We start from the raw sequence: 19,760 nt of genomic DNA, 5'->3' as shown, positions 1-19,760 counted from the left end.
GCAATTCAGTTAAAATAAAAAACACACAACACAACACAACACAACAAAAGCATCAGGCCTTAGACTCCAGTTAGTCTGCCTTCTTGTTTTAAACACACTTAGAATATAGGTTAATTTTCTATTTTGCTCTTGGTAATTTCTCTTTAGAAAAAGATCGTCTTTTAAAAAATATTCTTTTCTATCTTTCAAAGTCCAAGGACTTGTAATATTATTCAGTAATAAATATTAATGATCTATAAAGCTCTGAGCAGACATGAAGGAAAAAGTCTGAAAAGGCTACATACTCTACAGCTCTCTTCTGTAGTTAACAGTAGGATAGTTATTGTTTGAGATACCAAGCTCATGGTTGTTTCTGTGAGGAAGTTAGGGAATAAGTAGCCAGGAGAACTGCTAAGGATGGGAGATAAATCATTTTGTATATCCAAACCACAACTAGAATACATGACTTATTTAAATAAGAGAAGTTGCTCTGACCAGTTTGGCTCAGTGGCTAGAGCGTCAGCCTGTGGACTGAAGAGTCCCAGGTTCGATTCCAGTCAAGAACATGTACCTTGGTTGCAGGCACATCCCCAGTAGGGGGTGTGCAGGAGGCAGCTGATTGATGTTTCTCTCTCATCGATGTTTCTAACTCTCTATCACTCTCCCTTCCTCTCTGTAAAAAAATCAATAAAATATACTAAAAAAATAAATAAATAAGAGAAGTTGTGAAGGTAATGCTTTATATTAAAACTAGGTTAAACTTTTTTTTTTTTTTTTTTTTTTTAATTTTTTTTTTTAAACAACCTATTACAACTTTATTAGACTTTTCTCTTTATTGGCTATTTGGATTCAACTGAGGCCTTAGTAACCTACTTTAACATCTTGAAGGTGTCAGTACATAACATGAAATGTGATTAGATGGCACAAAACTAGTCAACTTGTCAACACTGAGCAACCAGTATCACAGATGTGGCCGTTTCCTGCTTTTATAATGATTCCATCACCCATGTAAAGGTATTGCTGCTGTAGTGCAAGTTATTATTTAAGAAAGGTTTGCCAGACCAGGCATAATTAATGACAGATACCAGCAATGCCATTTTGCAGACTAAGTCAAAACTCTGCCTTATATTTGGAATGAGAGAGGTAGCAACTCTATGAAAAATTACTTTTTCTTTTGGGTCCCTATTCCCACACTGCCACACATATTCCCTCCTCAATGTGTCCCATCAGCCAATCATCTAACATCCTAACATGACCTGTGGATACTCTCCCAGTAAAAGTGGTAGGATTTTGCTCAGCGCAGGGGAAGGAGGTAGACAGTGGATAAATGGACAAAGTGGCAAAAGGAGGGCAGAAACATTCTAAAACCTTCTCGTTTAACAGAATGTTCTTCATGACACCTCTCAGGATGTAGAGAAGAACTTGGTGTAAAGAAGTTCATTCTGATGGTTACAGATTAGTATGACTGAGTAAGGTGGTTTCTTGAACCACACCCATCCACTAACAGGTTTCCCTAAAAATCTGTGGACAACCAGGGAGGAAGTGTATGCATCCCTTTCCAAATGGGGACCATGCGACTCCTCCCAGAAGGTGATTTTATAACACTGGTTCCCCAGGCATCAGCCTCCCCATCAGCCACTTGCAATGGGCGGTTACAGCAACACACTTTGGAACCTGTCAGGTCTCTGAGTTCTGATATCTGAAGAGCATTTCGGTCGACGTCCACTTCAGTAAGGGCATTGGAGTCCATGGCCACAGTCAGGGCTCTACCCTTTGATAACAGCAATCGGTCTCAGTTTAATGGCCTTCTTGCTGATTCCAGCATCATGGCAGGTGTTCACCACATCCGTCACGTTCTTATAGGACTCAGGAGCCTCTTCCATAACCAGTTTGGGTGAGGCAACACGAATTGCAATTCCCATATCTGCCAATTTGTCTAAGACGTCCTGGAAATCTAAGTTACGTCGAGATTTTGCTCGGGACAATGCACGGCCCGCTCCATGGCAGGTTGTCCCAAAGGTCTCAGTCATGCCCTGCTCAGTGCCAGTAAGAACATAACTACAGGTTCCCATGGTGCCACCAATGAGCACTGGTTGTCCAGTGAGTTGGTAATCAACAGCAATGAGGGGATGGTGAGGAGGGAAAGCTCGGGTGGATCCCTTCCTGTGTACTAACAGGGTCCGCTCCTTTCCATCCACCACATGTTGTTCCACTTTGGCGATATTGTGAGAAACATCATAGATGACGTGTAGGTCCAAGTCATCAGGGGTTGTGTTGAATACCTTGGCAAAAGCCTGACGGGTTAAGAAGGTCATGGAAGAGCGGTTGACCCAGGCATAGTTCCCAGCTGCTGCCATTCCCTTCAGGTAGTCCTGACCCTCTGGAGAAGCGATTCGAGCACAAGCCAACTGACGGTCATTGACTATAATCTTGTCTCTCTTCATGGCTTTTTCCATAGCAACCAGGGCATCTGTGGCTACTTGGTGGCCCAAGCCTCTGCTTCCACTGTGGATCATCACGCACACCTGTCCTTTATGGTCGATGCCCATCTTCTTAGCAGCATACTCATTGAAAATCTCATCTACAACTTGGATTTCTGCATAGTGGTTACCTGCTCCCAGGGTCCCCAACTGAGGAAGGCCTCTTTTTTTCGCCCTCGCGGAGACCTTATTGGGGTCAGCCTGCAGCATCCTTCCATACTCCTCACAGTGCTCCTTGTCTTCGGCCCAGGCGTAGCCTTCTCTTAGCGACCAGTCCACACCCATCTCCAAGGCCTCTTCCAAGTCTTTGGCATTCATTGGGATGACACCTTTGGATCCCACCCCAACAGGGATGTGGTCAAACATAGCTTGGGCAAGTTGCTCCTTCACAGGCTGGACATCGCTTTCATCTAAATTGGTTCTTAGCAAGCGAACCCCGCAATTGATGTCAAATCCGACACCACCTGGGGACACCACTGCTTCAGGGTCATTCATATCAAAGGCTGCCATATTCCCAATAGCAAACCCATAACCTGAATGGACATCAGGAAGCCCAATAGATCGATGAACAATCCCAGGCAGGGCTGCCACATTGCCAATTTGTTTCATGGCAGGCAGGAAGCCACCAACACCGCCACCTCGACACGCATTCCTTAATTCCTCAAACATTAATTTTTCCAGAGCATCATTTACATAGAAAATTCCTTCAACCTGCATGTTGGGCACGAAGCCCTTCTTGATTCGCCAGCAGTTTTTATTGATCTTTTCCAAGAACTGCAGCTCATCGTTGTAGTTGCGACTCATGGCGGCGACTACGGGTATCAACGCCCAGCGCCGCTTTGAAGAGAGCTGCCGCGCTGTCCCCAAACTTTTTTTTTAATGGAAATTTTATTTGCTGTTCACTGAGAAAGAGCTCACACATGTGGAAAGAAAAAATGGCTAGTATTTTACTTGATGGTTTTATCTACTATCAGCTATTGCCATTTTCATAGTTAAAAATGAGTTTCTGAGGAAATCAGAACTGAACTGACGAAGTTACTAGTTTGAACCATTTGAAACTGCACATATGGAATTGTTCTGACCTCCAAAAACTTACTTTGTAAACAAATAATATGTTATCTTGTACAGTGAAAAGTACTGCACTTGGACTCCAAATGCCAGTTACTAACTTACATAATAATGAGCATTCCACAAGATCACTTCAAGAGCAAAATGGAGATAAAATAAACTACTTATTAACATAGTTGTGATATTTATACAAGATAAAATACTTTAAAATCTTTGTAAACTCTAAAAGTGATAGAGTTGTTACAACTAGAGATTATTGACTTTGCCCAAATTTCCTACTCACAATCTAGTTTCTGAAATGAACTCACTACATGAGACTTAGCAATGTACAAACTTAGGTTTAGGGCTAAATGATATTTCTCCATGCCAACGGGTCCATTAAAGCCACCCTACTGTTTATTGAATTTAATTTAACTAAAATTGGACTTACTATACTTAAGAAATGGTAAGTGCTGAGGGACCATAAAGATGAGTAATTGTTGAGAGATTTTTGAGTCTGGTCCAGTAAGTGAGATTTCCCATTGATCACCTTGGGTATTTAGTTAAAAACCTCGACATGCCACATTCATGAATTAAGAGAGAATTAAAAGAGACTAAAACCAAATTAACATAAATAAAAGGACCCAGCAGTTATTTAATTATCTAGCAGAACAAAACTTAACAGTCTTTAAAAGAAGATAAAACCTAGACTCCTTGCAATGTATCTTTATCAATATACATTATATAATAAACAATAACTAGATATGCAAAGCAGAAAAATATGACTTATAATGAAGAAACACAGAAGTTGATAGAAATATACCCAAAAGATGATCCAGAATTGGAAATAGCAGACAGGACTTTAAAGTAACTACTATAAATACATTCAAGGATTTAAAGGAAAATATGATCAAAGTGAACAGATGGAGGAACACTATCTAAAACGGAGAAAATATTCGATTGAATAAACAGCACAGGAAATAGCTACATGTCTAACTTAATATATGTCTAGACAACTATATATCTTAAAGTGCTTTAAATATCATAAAGATCATAAAAAAAAATCTTCTGCTTCCACCAGAGAAAGTGGAAAATGAGGCATTTACAAATATGCCCAGATCATCTTGTTCTCTGTAACAAAGCCTGCACGCATGGGAACCATTTTACCAGAGCCTAAGTGACCTGGGGGAAGGGAAATACCCAACTCTGGCTCCCTCCAGCCTTCCTGTCTCATCTAAAGGGCAGACACTAAGAAGCACCAGAGAAGGTCACAACCCAGAGACAGAGGCTTCATAAAAGACTGAGACCTAATTTGAGGATTACAAAACACTTCCCCTTCCATACAGTTTACCTACATATCAATAGGGCTCCTATTGATATATAATACAAATGAAAGAACTTATTTAAAAAGAAATCTCTAGGGAAACACAAAGATAACAGGGGAGACAAAAAAGAAGGATATTAGACGAAATTTTAGTCTCTGACTAATCTTCAAATTATATTTGTCATTTTGTCACTCAAAATCCCTAATAGTGCCTCAGCTTCTCAATCTAGGTCCCATAAACATCTTAAGCACATATCTAAAACTTAACTTATTATCTTTCCTAGTGCCATGCCCACTCACCCATTTCCTAACTTACTCCCCACTCAGTACCTTAGTTAGAGTATAGGAATACATCCACACACCTAACATTCCAAATCTTATTGATTCTACAGAGCAATTCTGAGAGGGAAGCTGAATTCCCTCACTGAAAAATTAAAGAACTAATGCACCAGCCAGGCAAGTAACTTACTGGAACTAGAAGGTAATACCACATGTAATTAAGATAACCAAAGTTAGACGTGTCAGCCACAGTTACAGGATACCATTGGATCACCTTTAAATAATTATGCATGAATTCTCTGGGTCAGTAAAAAAAAAAAAAGATAAACCAGAAATAAGATTATTAAATTACAGACTTATATACACATACACTTACTATAAACACACATTCCTAGTAGGAAATCGATGAATATTTGTTGAATAAATGAATGGATATATTGTAAAAACACAATCTTGGTAATGTAGTTCAAAGGGGAAAAGATGACAGAATATGTTATTGGCTCCTACTTTAATTCACTCAGCCTTTCAAATCCATGATATGTGCATGCCATTACTAGCACATTTTACTAAGCATCTATCATCTCTGCTGCTAAATGCCTACAATGAAGGGAGCAATAAATAGGAAATGCAATAAGCATTAAAGAATAAAAACAAATCAGGAAAGGCAGCAGGTGTATTATTTCTCTTGAGAGTAATTAATAAATATATAACCTTAATGTGCTTTCCTTTTGTTCTTTGGTTTTTAGGCAAATTTATCTCTTGAGTAATTTTAAGTGTTTATTATCAGCAGTCATTTGTGCCTGCCTGAAAATACAGAGATCAGCAATAAATTCAGCAGAAGGACTGGAGCCAATAAAATGCTGTTTGAATAAAGTAGAATTCTACCTGAAATACATTTTGGTTCAGTTTTTTCTTCCACAGATTGTTATATCAGTTTTTTTCTTCCACAGAAAGTAACCATGTTACTTTCATCTTTTCAACCATTTCTACACTTAAGCATTCAACTCCTAAATTTATAAACTCCTCACTTAAACACAATATATAGCTTTAACTTACTACCCTGCATTATGGGACGTGGAGTTTCCCTAGAGCAGCGGTTCTCAACCTGTGGGTCGCGACCCCTATGGCAGTCGAACGACCCTTTCACAGGGGTCGCCTAAATACATCCTGCATATCAGATATTTAGTTTACGATTCATAACAGTAGTAAAATTTCAGTTATGAAGTAGCAACGAAAATAACTTTATGGTTGGGGTTCACCACAACATGAGGAACTGTATTAAAGGGTCGTGGCATTAGGAAGGTTGAGAACCACTGCCCTAGAGTGTGGTTGGCCCTCCCAAGAGGATATTGTTTCCTTTTCTAAATCTGTCAAATTGTTAGCAAGAAGCTATCAATAGGAGAAAGCAAGTTTCAAATGATTTACATCTCTGTATACATAGAGATTCTCAAACACCTTCCCAAGTGGCCTTTATTTATTCTCTACCAGCTGAAGTCAAACAGGTCTGTCCTAAGCAAAAAGGAAAATAGGATATTACCCTTGGCTCTTGTACCCTTTTGACATGAAAGTAAACTAGAGTGAGCTAGAATGTATCTACAATGCTGGGCCGGTGGAAGAGGCAGTATTCAAGGGAGAGATTTACGGAGGGACGAAGCTCAAGCAGAAGAGCTTCTGAGGGCTTAAGTAATGATTTGTGCAAATTGGTATAAGAATGTCTCGTTATCTTATAATTAAATTTCATTTAGTGATTCCATTTATTTCTATCTGTACCTGGTAAATCAGAGAAGAGAAGAATGCACTCATTAAAGCCATTGGCCAAAAGCCGGTCCCGCAGTTGCTGAAGAATTGCTACTCCGATACAGAATGGGAAAGAGGAATTTCCAAGTAGCAAGGTATCCCAGAGGTGAAAAATTTTGTGCAGTGGAAATACATCTGTAAAGTGACAAAATATAAATAAATTAATTACAATATAAAACAAAATAAAAATTAAAACAATAACAAGCTGCTTAACTAGACATATGACCATTACTTTATGGTTAAAACTATTAAGAACATGTACTATCAAATTGTTTTATAAAATGTTTATTTGGCTTTGTAAATGTATTGCTTCCTAAGGAATCTTAAAATATTGATAATCAGATTGGTCAAACACATGACATTTTCTAACTTTCATTATGAATGTTGGTGTTGTTGTCCCAGACAACATATTTCTTCCTAGAATTTTCCAGATAGTAATATTATTCTCATAAGTTTATTCACCAGCTGAACTTTAATATTATTTCATTTCTATTATGCACTCTAAATACTTTATTAAATTCACATAAAAAAAATCCAATTAGCAATTTTCTATTTTTCACATTTTTTTTTCCATTTAATAATACTGTAGATATTTTCCAGGCCAATGCATACAGATTTACTTCAAATACTGTATTTCACTTATCATGTGTGTATATTTAAGCAGAATGATCACTGTATTAATATTTGTAATTGGTAAAAGTATCACACATTCACATAAGTTGTTTAATTTCTAAAGGAATTGTAGTTTAGGAAATAAAAGAATTTATTATTAGAGAATCTGTAAAAACTTAAGCCTAATGTGGTTGTAAAAGTTGCCTTCCAAAACTTTATGTAAATCCTATAGTTAATATTAATTTCTTTTTCAATAGAAGGAATATGAATGTCACAATATGTAAAGCAGGTTTTCTTTCAATATAATACTCGTTTTTATATTCAGCAGTCAGAACAATTAATATTTTTTTTCTACCAGACTCTATTACATTAGACATACGAATGACTATGTAATTAAATCTGCTGATACTACTGTAAATATACTGGAGAAAAATGGAGTTATCCTTTAGCTAACATAATAGCAAAAGGAAAGGGAAAATGATACTTACGAGTAAACATGGTGAGAAACCAAGGGATGGCATAGAGCTGTAAGTGGGGAAAAAAAAAGGGGTAATGGGGACAGATGGATAAAGAAGAGATAATTAGAATGATTACTAATAAACTGAATGGTAAAGCAAGTTCTATATATTGGTTCACTACATTAATTAAAATAAAACAGAATGTAGATAATTGTAATTATTATCACGTATATTCTATTAAATAATGGTATCTATTACAAATGCTGCATATAGCCCTTATGCTAAAAATTATTCAACATAATGCCTTCATTTTCATCAAAAGATACACTCAAGACAATGCCTAATCCAAACAGAACACTAGCATGCTAATTGCAAGGGTGTATTTTTCCAGTAGTACAAAAATATTCCTGAGATTTAAGTGGTCCTCATTAGTGTTGAGTTACCCTTACTATCTTTGAGAATTGATGAGATATTTAATAAATACCCAAAATGTCTCTTAAAAAGGTGTTATAAAGCATATGCTTTCTAAATTAATAGGAAGCTTCAAAACAGACTAAAAGTGTAAGATCTAGGAATGAAATAATTTGGTCCTTTAGCTGAGTGGCAAATTTATTTTCCTAAGTTTATTGTCTGGGAATAAAAATACATACATAAACACACACTTTCAATTAATTTTGTGAGATTATAAAAGTGAGAAATCATTCTTAATTCTAAAAGTAGAGTACAATCTTCTTTGTCAATAGCAAGTATCAAAAATCAATAATGATTTATAAAAAAATCTGAAAAAGCTCTAATTTTACTTTCTGTGTCAATATAGGCTCCTATTAAACAAATATTTCTATCCAACCTATTTAGTTTAAATAAATATTTCACCACCTACCAATTATGAATTTACGAGTACAGTTGCAATATGCCTTTGTATTGCACACAATTGAGTATTTATGCTTCCAAAATGCCAGTCAAGAACCATAAATATAATGACATACTACATTGATATCTAAGTACTGTATGTGAAATAAAGCCCATTGCTCTCCACTAGATCATTTTTATACGTTAACAGATAGGAATCCTTTCAAGTAACATCACAAGTGGGAGAACTGAGGAGTACAAAGATGTGTGACTTCAATGTTTTCTATGGATTATAGAAAACAATAAAATATAACAAAATTCAAGCTCTTCAGCATAATTTAAGTTTAAAAAAATCAGAAATTAGTTACATCACTAGTATTCAACTTTATTTCTTTTAAGGACATGACATCAATTACATTTCCCTCTACCCTTCTGATCAAAGCCAATTGCCATTAGGAGTCTTTCTGAATTACTTTAGCAACTAGCTAACAACCCATTTCCCCACAAACTGAAGAGGGCATGCATTTGAGGAAACTACACAAAGCAGGGAAGAAACCACTTGAATGACTCAGAGGGCAAACTCGCCAGCCTCACATAGAGCCAGGAATAGTTCAATTTATCACCAGCCAGGATAAAAAAACAAAAAATAAAACAACAAAACCCTGTAATACAAGGTGTCAGGGTATTGACTTAGTAATGGGGAAAATTATGCTCCTAAATTATGTTACCCTGGTCTCACTTAATAAACCTTAAAAGCAAGCCTGGAAAGAATCATACTGTTTAAATGTTATTTAACTGCACCTCAAAATAAAGCTCAAGAACATTTACAATAACATAAAAATATCTAATACCCAACAAAGCAAAATTCACAATGACTAAAAAAAGTAATGCAAAGCAGCAGGAAAAATGTTTTATAATGAGGACCAAAATCATTTAATCAAAATGAACACAGAACTGTATATATATATATATATATATATATATATATATATATATACACACTAATATATACTAGAGGCCTGGTGCATGAAATTCCTGCGGCGGGGTGGGGGGAGTGTCCCTCAGCCAGCCTGCACCCTCTCCCAATCCGGGAGTGCTGGCTCCTAACCACTCGCCTGCCTGCCTATCTGATAGCCCCTAACTACCTCTGCCTGCCTGCCTGATCGCCCCTAACCACTCTGCCTGCCTGATTGTACCTAACTGCCTCTGCCTCAGCCCCCGCCTCCACGGCTTCATCTGGAAGGATGTCCAGAAGGTCGTTTGGCTGTCCGGTCTAATTAGCTATTACCCTTTTATTATTATAGATATATGCAATTGTAGGCAACAACATTAAAATACTTTTTATATCTGTATTCCATTTATTCAAAGAACTAAAGAATGATTGGACACAGTAAGTAGAGGCATAGCAGGTACAAAAAAAGAAGTCAAAATTCTAGAGATGAAAAATATAATGTTTGAGATAAAAAAAAATACACTGAATGGGATTAATAGCAGATGAGACATCTCAGAAGAAAAATTAGTGAACTCGAAGACAAAGCAATAGAACAAAGCAGTAAAACAAAAGAGGAGGAAAAAAACACACATCCTGTGCATCAATGAGCCTCTTTGGAGACTACAAAGGAGAGAAGACAGGAAAGGGAACAAAAAGCATGTTTGAGGAAATAATAGCTGAATATTTTTAGAATTTGATGGGGAAAAACATACACTAATAGATTCCAAATTTCAAAAACCTGAAACACAAGAAACATGAATAAAACTACAGCCAAGTGTCATACTCAAATTTCTCAAAATCAGTGGTAAAGAAAAGAATCTTACAATTTAGCCAGAGGGAAAAAGACATCAATAAGAAGGATGTTTTTCATTGTTTTTGAAAACAGTGCATAATAAATGGCAGTGGAGGAAAAATTTTAAAGTATTAAAGACTTGAAAACCTAGCAACGTCAAATTGTATGCCCAGCAAAATATCTTTCAGAGACAAAGGTAAAATAAAGGTTCCTACAGATAAACTGAAAGAATTCATCACCAGAAGTTCTGCACTACTAGAAATGCTGAAGAAAGACTACTTCAGGCAGAAAGAAATGATATAAAAATCTGGATCTACATAGAAGAATGAAGAGATTCAGTAATTATAAATATGGGGTTAAATACAAAATACTTTTATTTTTAAAATATTTAAAAATAATTGACTCCTTAAAGCAAAAACAATTTGTTGTGGGGCTTATAACATATCACAGTGTATTTATCTTCTTTATTGTCTGTCCCCCACTAGATTATGAGGGTAGAGATTATGTCTGTTTTTTCCACTGATGTACCTGGGGTCTAGGGAAATGCCTGGCACATAAATAATAGACATTCAAATATTTGTTGAAAGAATGAATGAAATATATAAGAAAGATAATCAAAAAGGGTAAATTAAAAGTTCCAAATAATCATGAAATTATTCATTTTCTTAAGGAATTTTCAATAAGTATCAAATAATGAGAAAATCAGCAAATCTCCCTTGGTCAACACATTTAATAAATCCTTTATGTTAAGTAGTCAAAAGTATGGAAAAAAACAAACTTGAAATTTTAAATTATATACCTATATTTTGACAACAATTATAAAAAGAATTATTAAAAGTAAGAGAAATGAGGTTCTGGCTGGGTAGGTCAATTGGTTATTAGTTAGAATGTCATCCCAATACACCAAAGTGGAGGGTTTGATCCCCAATCAGGGCATATACAAGAATCAATCAATGAATGCATACATAAGTGGAACAAATCCATGTTTCTCTCTCTCATCAATAAATAATTAAAAAAAGTAAAATAAAGCATATTTGATATTGAAAAGTAATAATTCAAGTTGAATTAATTTCTTAAATATCCTATGTAATAAAAGGCTAATATGCAAATAGACCGAATGGTGGAACAACTGAACAACCAAACAACTGGTTGCTATGATGTGTGCTGACCACCAGGGGGCATGCGCGGAACATGGTGGGCATTGGCAGCAGAGCGCAGAGCATGGCAGGCGTTGGCTGCGGTGGGATGGTGGAGCAGGTGAGCGGGGGCGCCAGATCAAGGTGGGGCACCAGTCGCTGGCATCAGGGTGGGCCTCTGGTGGTTACTGAAAATTCTTTGCTCTCGTATGCCATGGTCCTGCCTAGCACTCGCCCCTGCTGCTGGTGCCAGCCCTGCTCGCTTGGCACTGTCAGCAGATGCAAGTGGTGGCTGCCGGCCCCTATCGCCCCTGAGGGCTTCTCCACTTCCCCCTACTTCTGAGGGGCAATCGGGCCACCAGCTGCCACTCGCACCTGCTGATGGTGCTGGCCCCAATTGCTTTGTGTTGTCAACATGTGAGAGTGGCGGAAGCGGGGCTGCCAGAAGACAGGGGGTCGGGAGACGTGGCAGGAGGGGCCGGGCAGGGGTGCAAAGGATGCGCCGAGACCTGCCCCTTTGCCCACCCAGACTTGTGGCCCGCAGTTCCTTTCAAGGTGAACGAATTCATGCACTGGGCCCTTAGATGCTCAGCAACAAGTCACCTCTTATCAACTAAATTACAGTCAGATAAATACATAGGTAATATATTCTGTGAGGCTGTAATGCCTGTTAGTTATTCTTTCTATATTTCTTCATTTTATTTTATTTTTAAACTAGAGGCCCGGTGCATAAAATTCATGCATGGGTAGGGTCTCTAGGCCTGGTTGGCGATCAGGGTCGATCGGGGCCTTTCAGTTGCCAGCCGGGGCCTTTCTTCCCCTGACTGCCTGCTGTTGACTGGGACCTTCCTTCCCCTGGCGACCAGCTGCTGGTCGGGGCCTTCCTTTGCTCCGCGCTGCCCCCTGGTGGTCAGCGCACATCATAGTGAGTGTTCAAACTCTCAGTTGGTCGAACTCCCGAGGGGACAATTTGCATATCAGCCTTTTATTATATAGGATTTTTAATTGTTTAAAGTATTAAATATAGTGTTACATATGTCTCCCCTCATTGACCTCTTGCTGGCCATCCCCACCTCCCTATAATTTTAAGATTTAGACAATCTTAACTGATATTTTCATTTTATTTATTTATTTATTTACTTATTTATTTATTTTTCTGATATTTTCATTTTAAAGAATTTTTTTTTTTTTAATATATTTTATTGATTTTCAACAGAGAGGAAGGGAGAGAGATAGAGAGCCAGAAACATCGATGAGAGAGAAACATCGATCAGCTGCCTCCTGCACATCCCCCACTGGGGATGTGCCTGCAACCCAGGTACATGCCCTTGACCGGAATCGAACCTGGGACCCCTCAGTCCGCAGGCCGACGCTCTATCCACTGAGCCAAACCGGTCCCGGCAAGAATTTCTTAAAATATTAGTTATTTCTTCACAATATAGGCTGATACACACAAAAACTCCTAGCAAAATAAGGTAATATTGAATATTAGGCTGGCTCAGGTTTTAATTTTTAAAATAACAAATAAATAATAAAATTTTTATTGCAAATACAAAAAATATCTAAAATTGTCTTATCAAGTTAGAGATGTTATTAGCTATTTTCTGATTTCAAGTTGAAAACTGAAACCCAGTGAAAACAAATCTAACATGCATTGACTATTTTCTCTAGATTATGAAATTATATACGCTTGCTAGTCTGCTAAGAGTCAGCTGAGTAAATACTGCCCCCTAGCAACACCAAGAAAGAATAATGATATTTAGTATTTCATGATGTCTTCCATATGGGCTGATAATATAACAACCTTAAATATCATAGGGAAAAAAAGGCAGGGGCCTCATCAATTTGATTTTGAAGAGCAGAAAATTGTGGCTCAAAAACTTATAAATGTATAAGAATGAAAGATTTAGAAAGAAAATATTTCTTATAAACTCTGAATCTTTTGTCAAAGTGTTTTTAATTCACAAACATTACATGTTCTTTCTATAGAAAATATTACAAAATTATTAAAAAGGGGGAGATCCTTATAATCTACCTTCTTATGAGCATACTATATTTTATGTTTACCTCATCAGAAATATTTTTATATTTAAATTACTATAAGCCACATATTGATCATTAGTTTGATGATTTGCATTAATTCCCTGCATTAGGGAAATGTGCGTCTAGTCTAGCCAGTCAAGAAAAGGATGCCGAAAAGCTCACAAGTTTTCAAAGCAGTAGAGACCATCATATATTTTCTTGAAACTTTGAAGCTCTGGAAATTGTGATCTTATAGTTACATATCTCTTTGAACATTTAGGATAGTTATGAAGATTAGCTAATTGGATCTGAAACACCTGGCAGAGGATATGGCATATGACATCAGTATAGAAATTATAATTACTATTCTTAATAACAATCCAGAAGTTTCTGTAATTGGAAGTATTTTAACACCCTAAAGTTCTGAGATAGCTTCATGTAGCCATCTCACAAAAGATACACAAGCTTTGTTAGAAAAAGGAGGGTGGTAGTGGAAGGTTAAAAAAAAAAAAAAAGGGAATCCTCAACACTGGGAATTGTAGATATTATTTTACAGGTTGAGGTAAACTCATTTAAAGGTAGGCATAGCCTAAGGAGGCTAAATTATTCGCAGTCCTGCTGGCTCTCAGAATCAACATCCCTCAATTCCATTTCAGCTACTGTGAGTTCAGAAAATTACAAATATTCTTACATAAAATTTTTTTCTTCTACCTTACAAATTCTATAAGATCCTTTATTTTGTGAATATTTGACTATTACTGTTCTCTAACTAAATATTCAATTATTTCCAACTATGCTAAAGAAGATTAAAATAATAAAAGTAGAATAATGATAGAATTGCATAGAAGGATTGTACATTGTTAAAAATAAATCACTATTATACCACCTTTTATTTTTCTTATTGTGCTATCCAAAGCATTATATCATCTTTCAAAAAGATACAAAAGATATGTGAAGATACCATTATTGTCTATTTTTTTTCTTTTAAAGATTTTAATATACACAGTTGAGAATTCAGAATGTTTCATTTTCCACCACTACTAGAAAAAAGTAGAACATTGACAGAGGATGTTTCACAATTATTAGATCAATCAGAAGATTGGTAGTAGTAATCTAGAGTCTAGTGAAATGGTAATGTTGGTAATATTAGTGACATTTCAGAGTGTGAATGCTCAGATGATGGTATCTTAGATGAATTTCCTCAAACACAAGAAACAAAGTAAACAAATTTAAAATTCAATGGAAAAGACCTCATCACACAATATTTTGGAAGATAAACCTGAACCATCCTATTTTGCTAAACAGATGTGTGAGAGTAATTTTGAAATGAGATTTCTGCAACAAAATGTGATACAATTCAAGTGGACAAATGCCAAAGGTAGGTGTGTTTACAAAGTGATTAGAAGAAAACAGATGAATAAAAACAAAAACAAATCATTAGATTTATCATTCTAAATTTGTGTTCCTAAATCTAAAAATGAAAATATTTTATACGTATGAGAGAAAAAAAAAACCATTTTTAACTAAGTTATGAGCCCTGTAAATGTTTTGTTTTGATAATTATGCTTTGATCATGTAAGTATAAGAAGAACCACAAAAGCCAAATCTATTAAGTGTGTATTTGAAATCTGGATCAGGCTTTACATGATGGATATGCTCCAGGTTTATGCATGACAGATGAACAGTATCAAAGGATACTGCACACCTCACATACATATATTTTCAAAAACAGGAATATATGGAATAAAATTTTGGGTTTGCTATGTTGAAATTCTTTTAAAAAATATTTTTATTGACTTCAGAGAGGAAAGGAGACAGAAAGAGAGACAGAACATTAATGATGAGAGAGAATCACTGATGAGTCTGCAACCCAGGCATGTGCCCTTGACCGGAATCAAACCCGGGACCCTTCAGTCCACAGGCCGATGCTCTATACACTGAGCCAAACCGGCTAGGGCTGAAATTCTTACTAAAAATTTTAAGTACATTATTTTTACTATGCCTTTGTCCTACTTCTACAAATGATTTTAAAAAATGACTTAAATATAAAAAATAATTTAAAAGGTCCATTGGACCCAGAAGGTAAATGGTTTTCTTTTTCTTTATATCAAAGGTTATAATAGTTACATCTTTTGCAAGTAATTATTTCCTTAATACTGAAATTTTTTAAAAAATAAGTTAACTCATAAATATTTCTTTCTTTTTTATTTTTACCAAGGTTTGCAATTTTGAATTAAAAAACCCTATAAAATAGAAATCTTATCTAATAATAGAAAATATGTAAATTAACTGTCCCTCCACTACGCCCACCAGCCAATCAGAAGAGTATGCAAATTAACCCAACAAAGATGGCAGTTAATTTGCATACATAGTGGCGAAGCGGTGGAGCGAAGACTGAAGGCTTTGTCTGGAGCTGCAAAGACTGAAGGCTCTGGATGGAGCGAAGGCCTGGGTCCCGGGGACTGGAGGAAACCCAGTGCCGGCAGCCAAGGGAAGGGATGGCTATTGCACGAATCTCTTCGTGCAATGGGCCTCTAGTTAATAATAAAATCACTTGGATCATTTAATGGTTTTGAGATTCACACAATCATTCTTGGGAAGGATTAGTTACACTTCCAGAGTACCTTTGAATTATCTCATTGAATACAATAAAAACTTTCCAAAAATTTCTAAAAAAATTGATTAACTTTGCATAAAAGACTATAAAAGATGTAACTTTCTATGAGATAGAAAAGTACCTTAAAAACAAGCAAATAAAAAAGTTTAAAATTTAAAGTGGTGAGTGGCAATGTCACCAATTCTGAAAAACAAGAAAGTCTTTATTGTTATTAGTATCATGTCTCCTCTGGCAAAGTATTCATTAACTGAGGCAGCAAAATAAGATATCTATTATAGCCTGTGATATCATGTTTTCCTAAATGTAAATCATCCTATATAATAAAAGCCTAGGTGGCATCATGCGATGCCCTCATGCAATGTTGTCACAAGATGGCTGCCCTCACATCGTCACACGATGGTCACCACAAGATGGTCTGCAGGGGAGGGCAGTTGGGGGCGAGATCAGGCCTGCAGGGGAGGGCAATTGGGGGCCATCAGGCTGGCAGGGGAGGGCAGTTGGGAGTAACCAGGCCTGCAGGGGAGGGCAGTTGGGGGCAACATAAGGCCAGCAGGGGAGGGCAGTTGGGGGCAATCAGCCTGGCAGGGAAGGGCAGTTGGGAGTAACCAGGACTGCAGGGGAGGGCAGTTGGGGGCCATTAGGCCAGCAGGGGAGGGCAGTTGGGGGCAATCAGTCTGGCAGGCAGAAGCGGTTAGGGGCAATCAGGCAGGCAGACAGGCAAGTGCTTAGGAGCCAAGGGGTCCCAGATTGGAGAGGGTGCAGGCCAGGCTGAGGGACACGCCCTCCCCCCCGCCCCGTGCACAAATTTCGTGCACCGGGCCTCTAGTACTAATATAACCAAAGAAGTAGTGCAACATTATCAGATGCTAATAAGTGAAACAACACCAATAATGGTTCATCGTTAACACTCACTGTGTACTCGGAACTCTATTGAACAGGTTATATGTACTATCTCATTTAATCATCACAATAATACCATGAGGTAAATACTAAGAATAAGAGGACTGTGCATAAGAGAAACTAACTTAAGTATTTAGCCTAGTAAGTTGACATGTCAGGATTGGAATTCTCGCTCATTGGATACCAGCATCTGAGTACTAACTCTCCATATCTGCTTTATCAAATCCGACTCACAGATCCCTAGAGATCCTCTGGGACTCGTCAGGAGTCCATGAACTAAAAGCTATCTTAGTAAAAATACTAAGATTTTTTCACTCTTTTTTTACTGTATTAATATTTGAGCTAATGGTGCAAAATCTCTAGTGGATAAAACTGCTGACACCTTACCACAAATCAAGGTAGCAGCACTAAAGTATAATAGTCATATCCTTGTGAAGAAGTAAAAAGTATTCATGGAATTACCATCTTTTTAATGTCTCATGAGACAAAGTGTGAAGTGTGCATAAAGCACCTGTGCTGTATATGAATGAAGCACAATGGTTTTCTTGAGAAATAGCACCTGGACAATTGTTTGAGCTGTGAATCAGTGTAGGTGCTTTTAAGAAAAAATAGCGTTTTTTATTTGAAAGAATGACATATAAATAATGATTTTTTCTCATACTTGGATATTTGGCAGACATTTCTAAAAAAATGAAATGAGCCTGTTATTTTAAGAAAAATTTCTAGCTGTTAGATGAAGATTGAAATTTTAGAAAACTTGTATCTGCCACTCTGAGCTTGCAGCCTCCCAAAACTTAAAGACTTTTTGGATGAGATCAGTGGTGATTTTAATGAATGTGATTTTTTAAAATATTATACAAATGTTTCATAGATGAAAGATCTATTGCAAGAAAGAGAGCTCAACAAGTCATACATATTCAAGGGCCTTGAAGTATCCAAGGTTAGTAGAATAGGTTTAGGACTACTGTCAGGGTCACCCTAGCAGCAGCCAGACAAAAGGACACATCCTGGCACTCTTCAGATAAGGTAAGACAGATTAGTAGGGACTCTTGTTATGAAAGATTCTAAAAAAGGTGCACTTTCCTAATTTATCCTGTAACCTCATCTAAAAAGCTCATTGTCAGTAGTTTAAAATGTAAAATTTCTTTATATAACAGTAACATGAAGGCCAGGAATAAATGAACAAATGAGTAAAGAAAACAAACACTAAGTACAAAAGTATTTCTGAGCAATCCTTTCACATTGTCTGTTAGCACAGGCTCAGCTGAATATAACTTTGAAAATGACAGTGGTCAGCTTTTAAAGAAGGAGAATGTCAGTAGTAGCACAGACATCCATAAGATTGCAGGTAAGCCCTATCTGGTTTGGCTCAGTGGATAGAGCATCGGCCTATGGGCTGAAAGGTCCCGGGTTTGATTCCAGTCAAGGGCACATGCCCAGGTTGCAGGCTCGATCCCCAGTAGGGGGCATGCAGGAAATTCTCTCTCATCACTGATGTTTCTATCTCTCCCTCTCCCTTCCACTATGAAATCAATAAAAATATATTTTAAAAAAAGATTGCAGTTAAGTAAAAATGATTTTGCCAGCCAATTTGCTTACCATTGAATTTATTTGCTTTATCTTTAGGAATGATAATCAGTTCAAAAGCACATAGAATACTGAGATATAGCCCTTATCATTTCTCTTAAGGGCCACTGACAACTTTTCAAAATTTACAAGTTTAATGCTATTCATAGCATTTCAGGAAAACAGTTTCTTTAAAAATGAAAAAGCGTACTTTCCTCTTCTCATCTCAAAGTCCTGGTATATTTTCAGAGGCAGAAACATACACGAAGACAAAAATGATAAAAATCACCCTGGTCTCAACTCTGCCAAATATAGATTATTCACCCTATTTATATGTAAATCACATAACCACCATGACATATAAAATCTAAGCATCACATCAGTGCACAATATCCCTAACTATTCAAGCTTCAGCAGTGCTCAGCACTCAGAGCTCTGTGAAATGGAAAGAAGCCAGAAATCACAATCTTCCCTGCAATGGGAGCCTGCATTTCAATGATGGAAGACTAATGAAGGCTTACTTTGAGAGGATTAGTTATTGAGCAAGAAACTCAGTTTGGGATTGTATTACCCTTTCCCTTATGAATCATTTGTATTGTTAGAGGTACAGAAAAGTTCCCTAAACAATTATTTTAAATGTAAAGCAATGAAGATAATAATTTCAGGGGGGGTGGGGGGGGAGAAACACTGCACATATAAATGAATAAAATGCAACTAAAAATAAGTGATTACAAGAGTAAGAAAAATGTTAGAAAAATTCACCATTTTATCACACCCCTTACACTACTACTAATTGTCAACAATCTCTATATTTAAAATATCAAATCCTCCCCAAAACCAACTTCAAGTCTGTTTTCAAAGATAAATTTAAAAATAGTTTTAACATTTTCATATTATCTACAGATAAGAA

General features: G+C 36.7%; 1 protein-coding gene across 3 annotated transcripts in view; it reads right to left on the bottom strand.

The window, feature by feature from the left end:
• The window catches only part of TBCK (TBC1 domain containing kinase), a 167,410-nt gene that overhangs the window by 54,643 nt on the left and 93,007 nt on the right, over positions 1-19,760 (bottom strand). For all 3 annotated transcript variants that reach the window (XM_036343987.1, XM_036343978.1, XM_036343998.1), the window contains 2 exons: positions 8,007-8,043; positions 6,880-7,041 (listed from right to left, as the gene is read on the bottom strand). In XM_036343987.1, coding sequence (XP_036199880.1) covers positions 6,880-7,041; positions 8,007-8,043 — 199 coding nt within the window. The remainder of the gene's footprint in view (positions 1-6,879; positions 7,042-8,006; positions 8,044-19,760) is intronic.

Source organism: Myotis myotis, unplaced genomic scaffold (assembly GCF_014108235.1).
Source record: "Myotis myotis isolate mMyoMyo1 unplaced genomic scaffold, mMyoMyo1.p scaffold_m19_p_1, whole genome shotgun sequence".
NCBI lineage: Eukaryota > Metazoa > Chordata > Mammalia > Chiroptera > Vespertilionidae > Myotis > Myotis myotis.
This window is presented reverse-complemented; position numbering and strand designations above follow the sequence as displayed.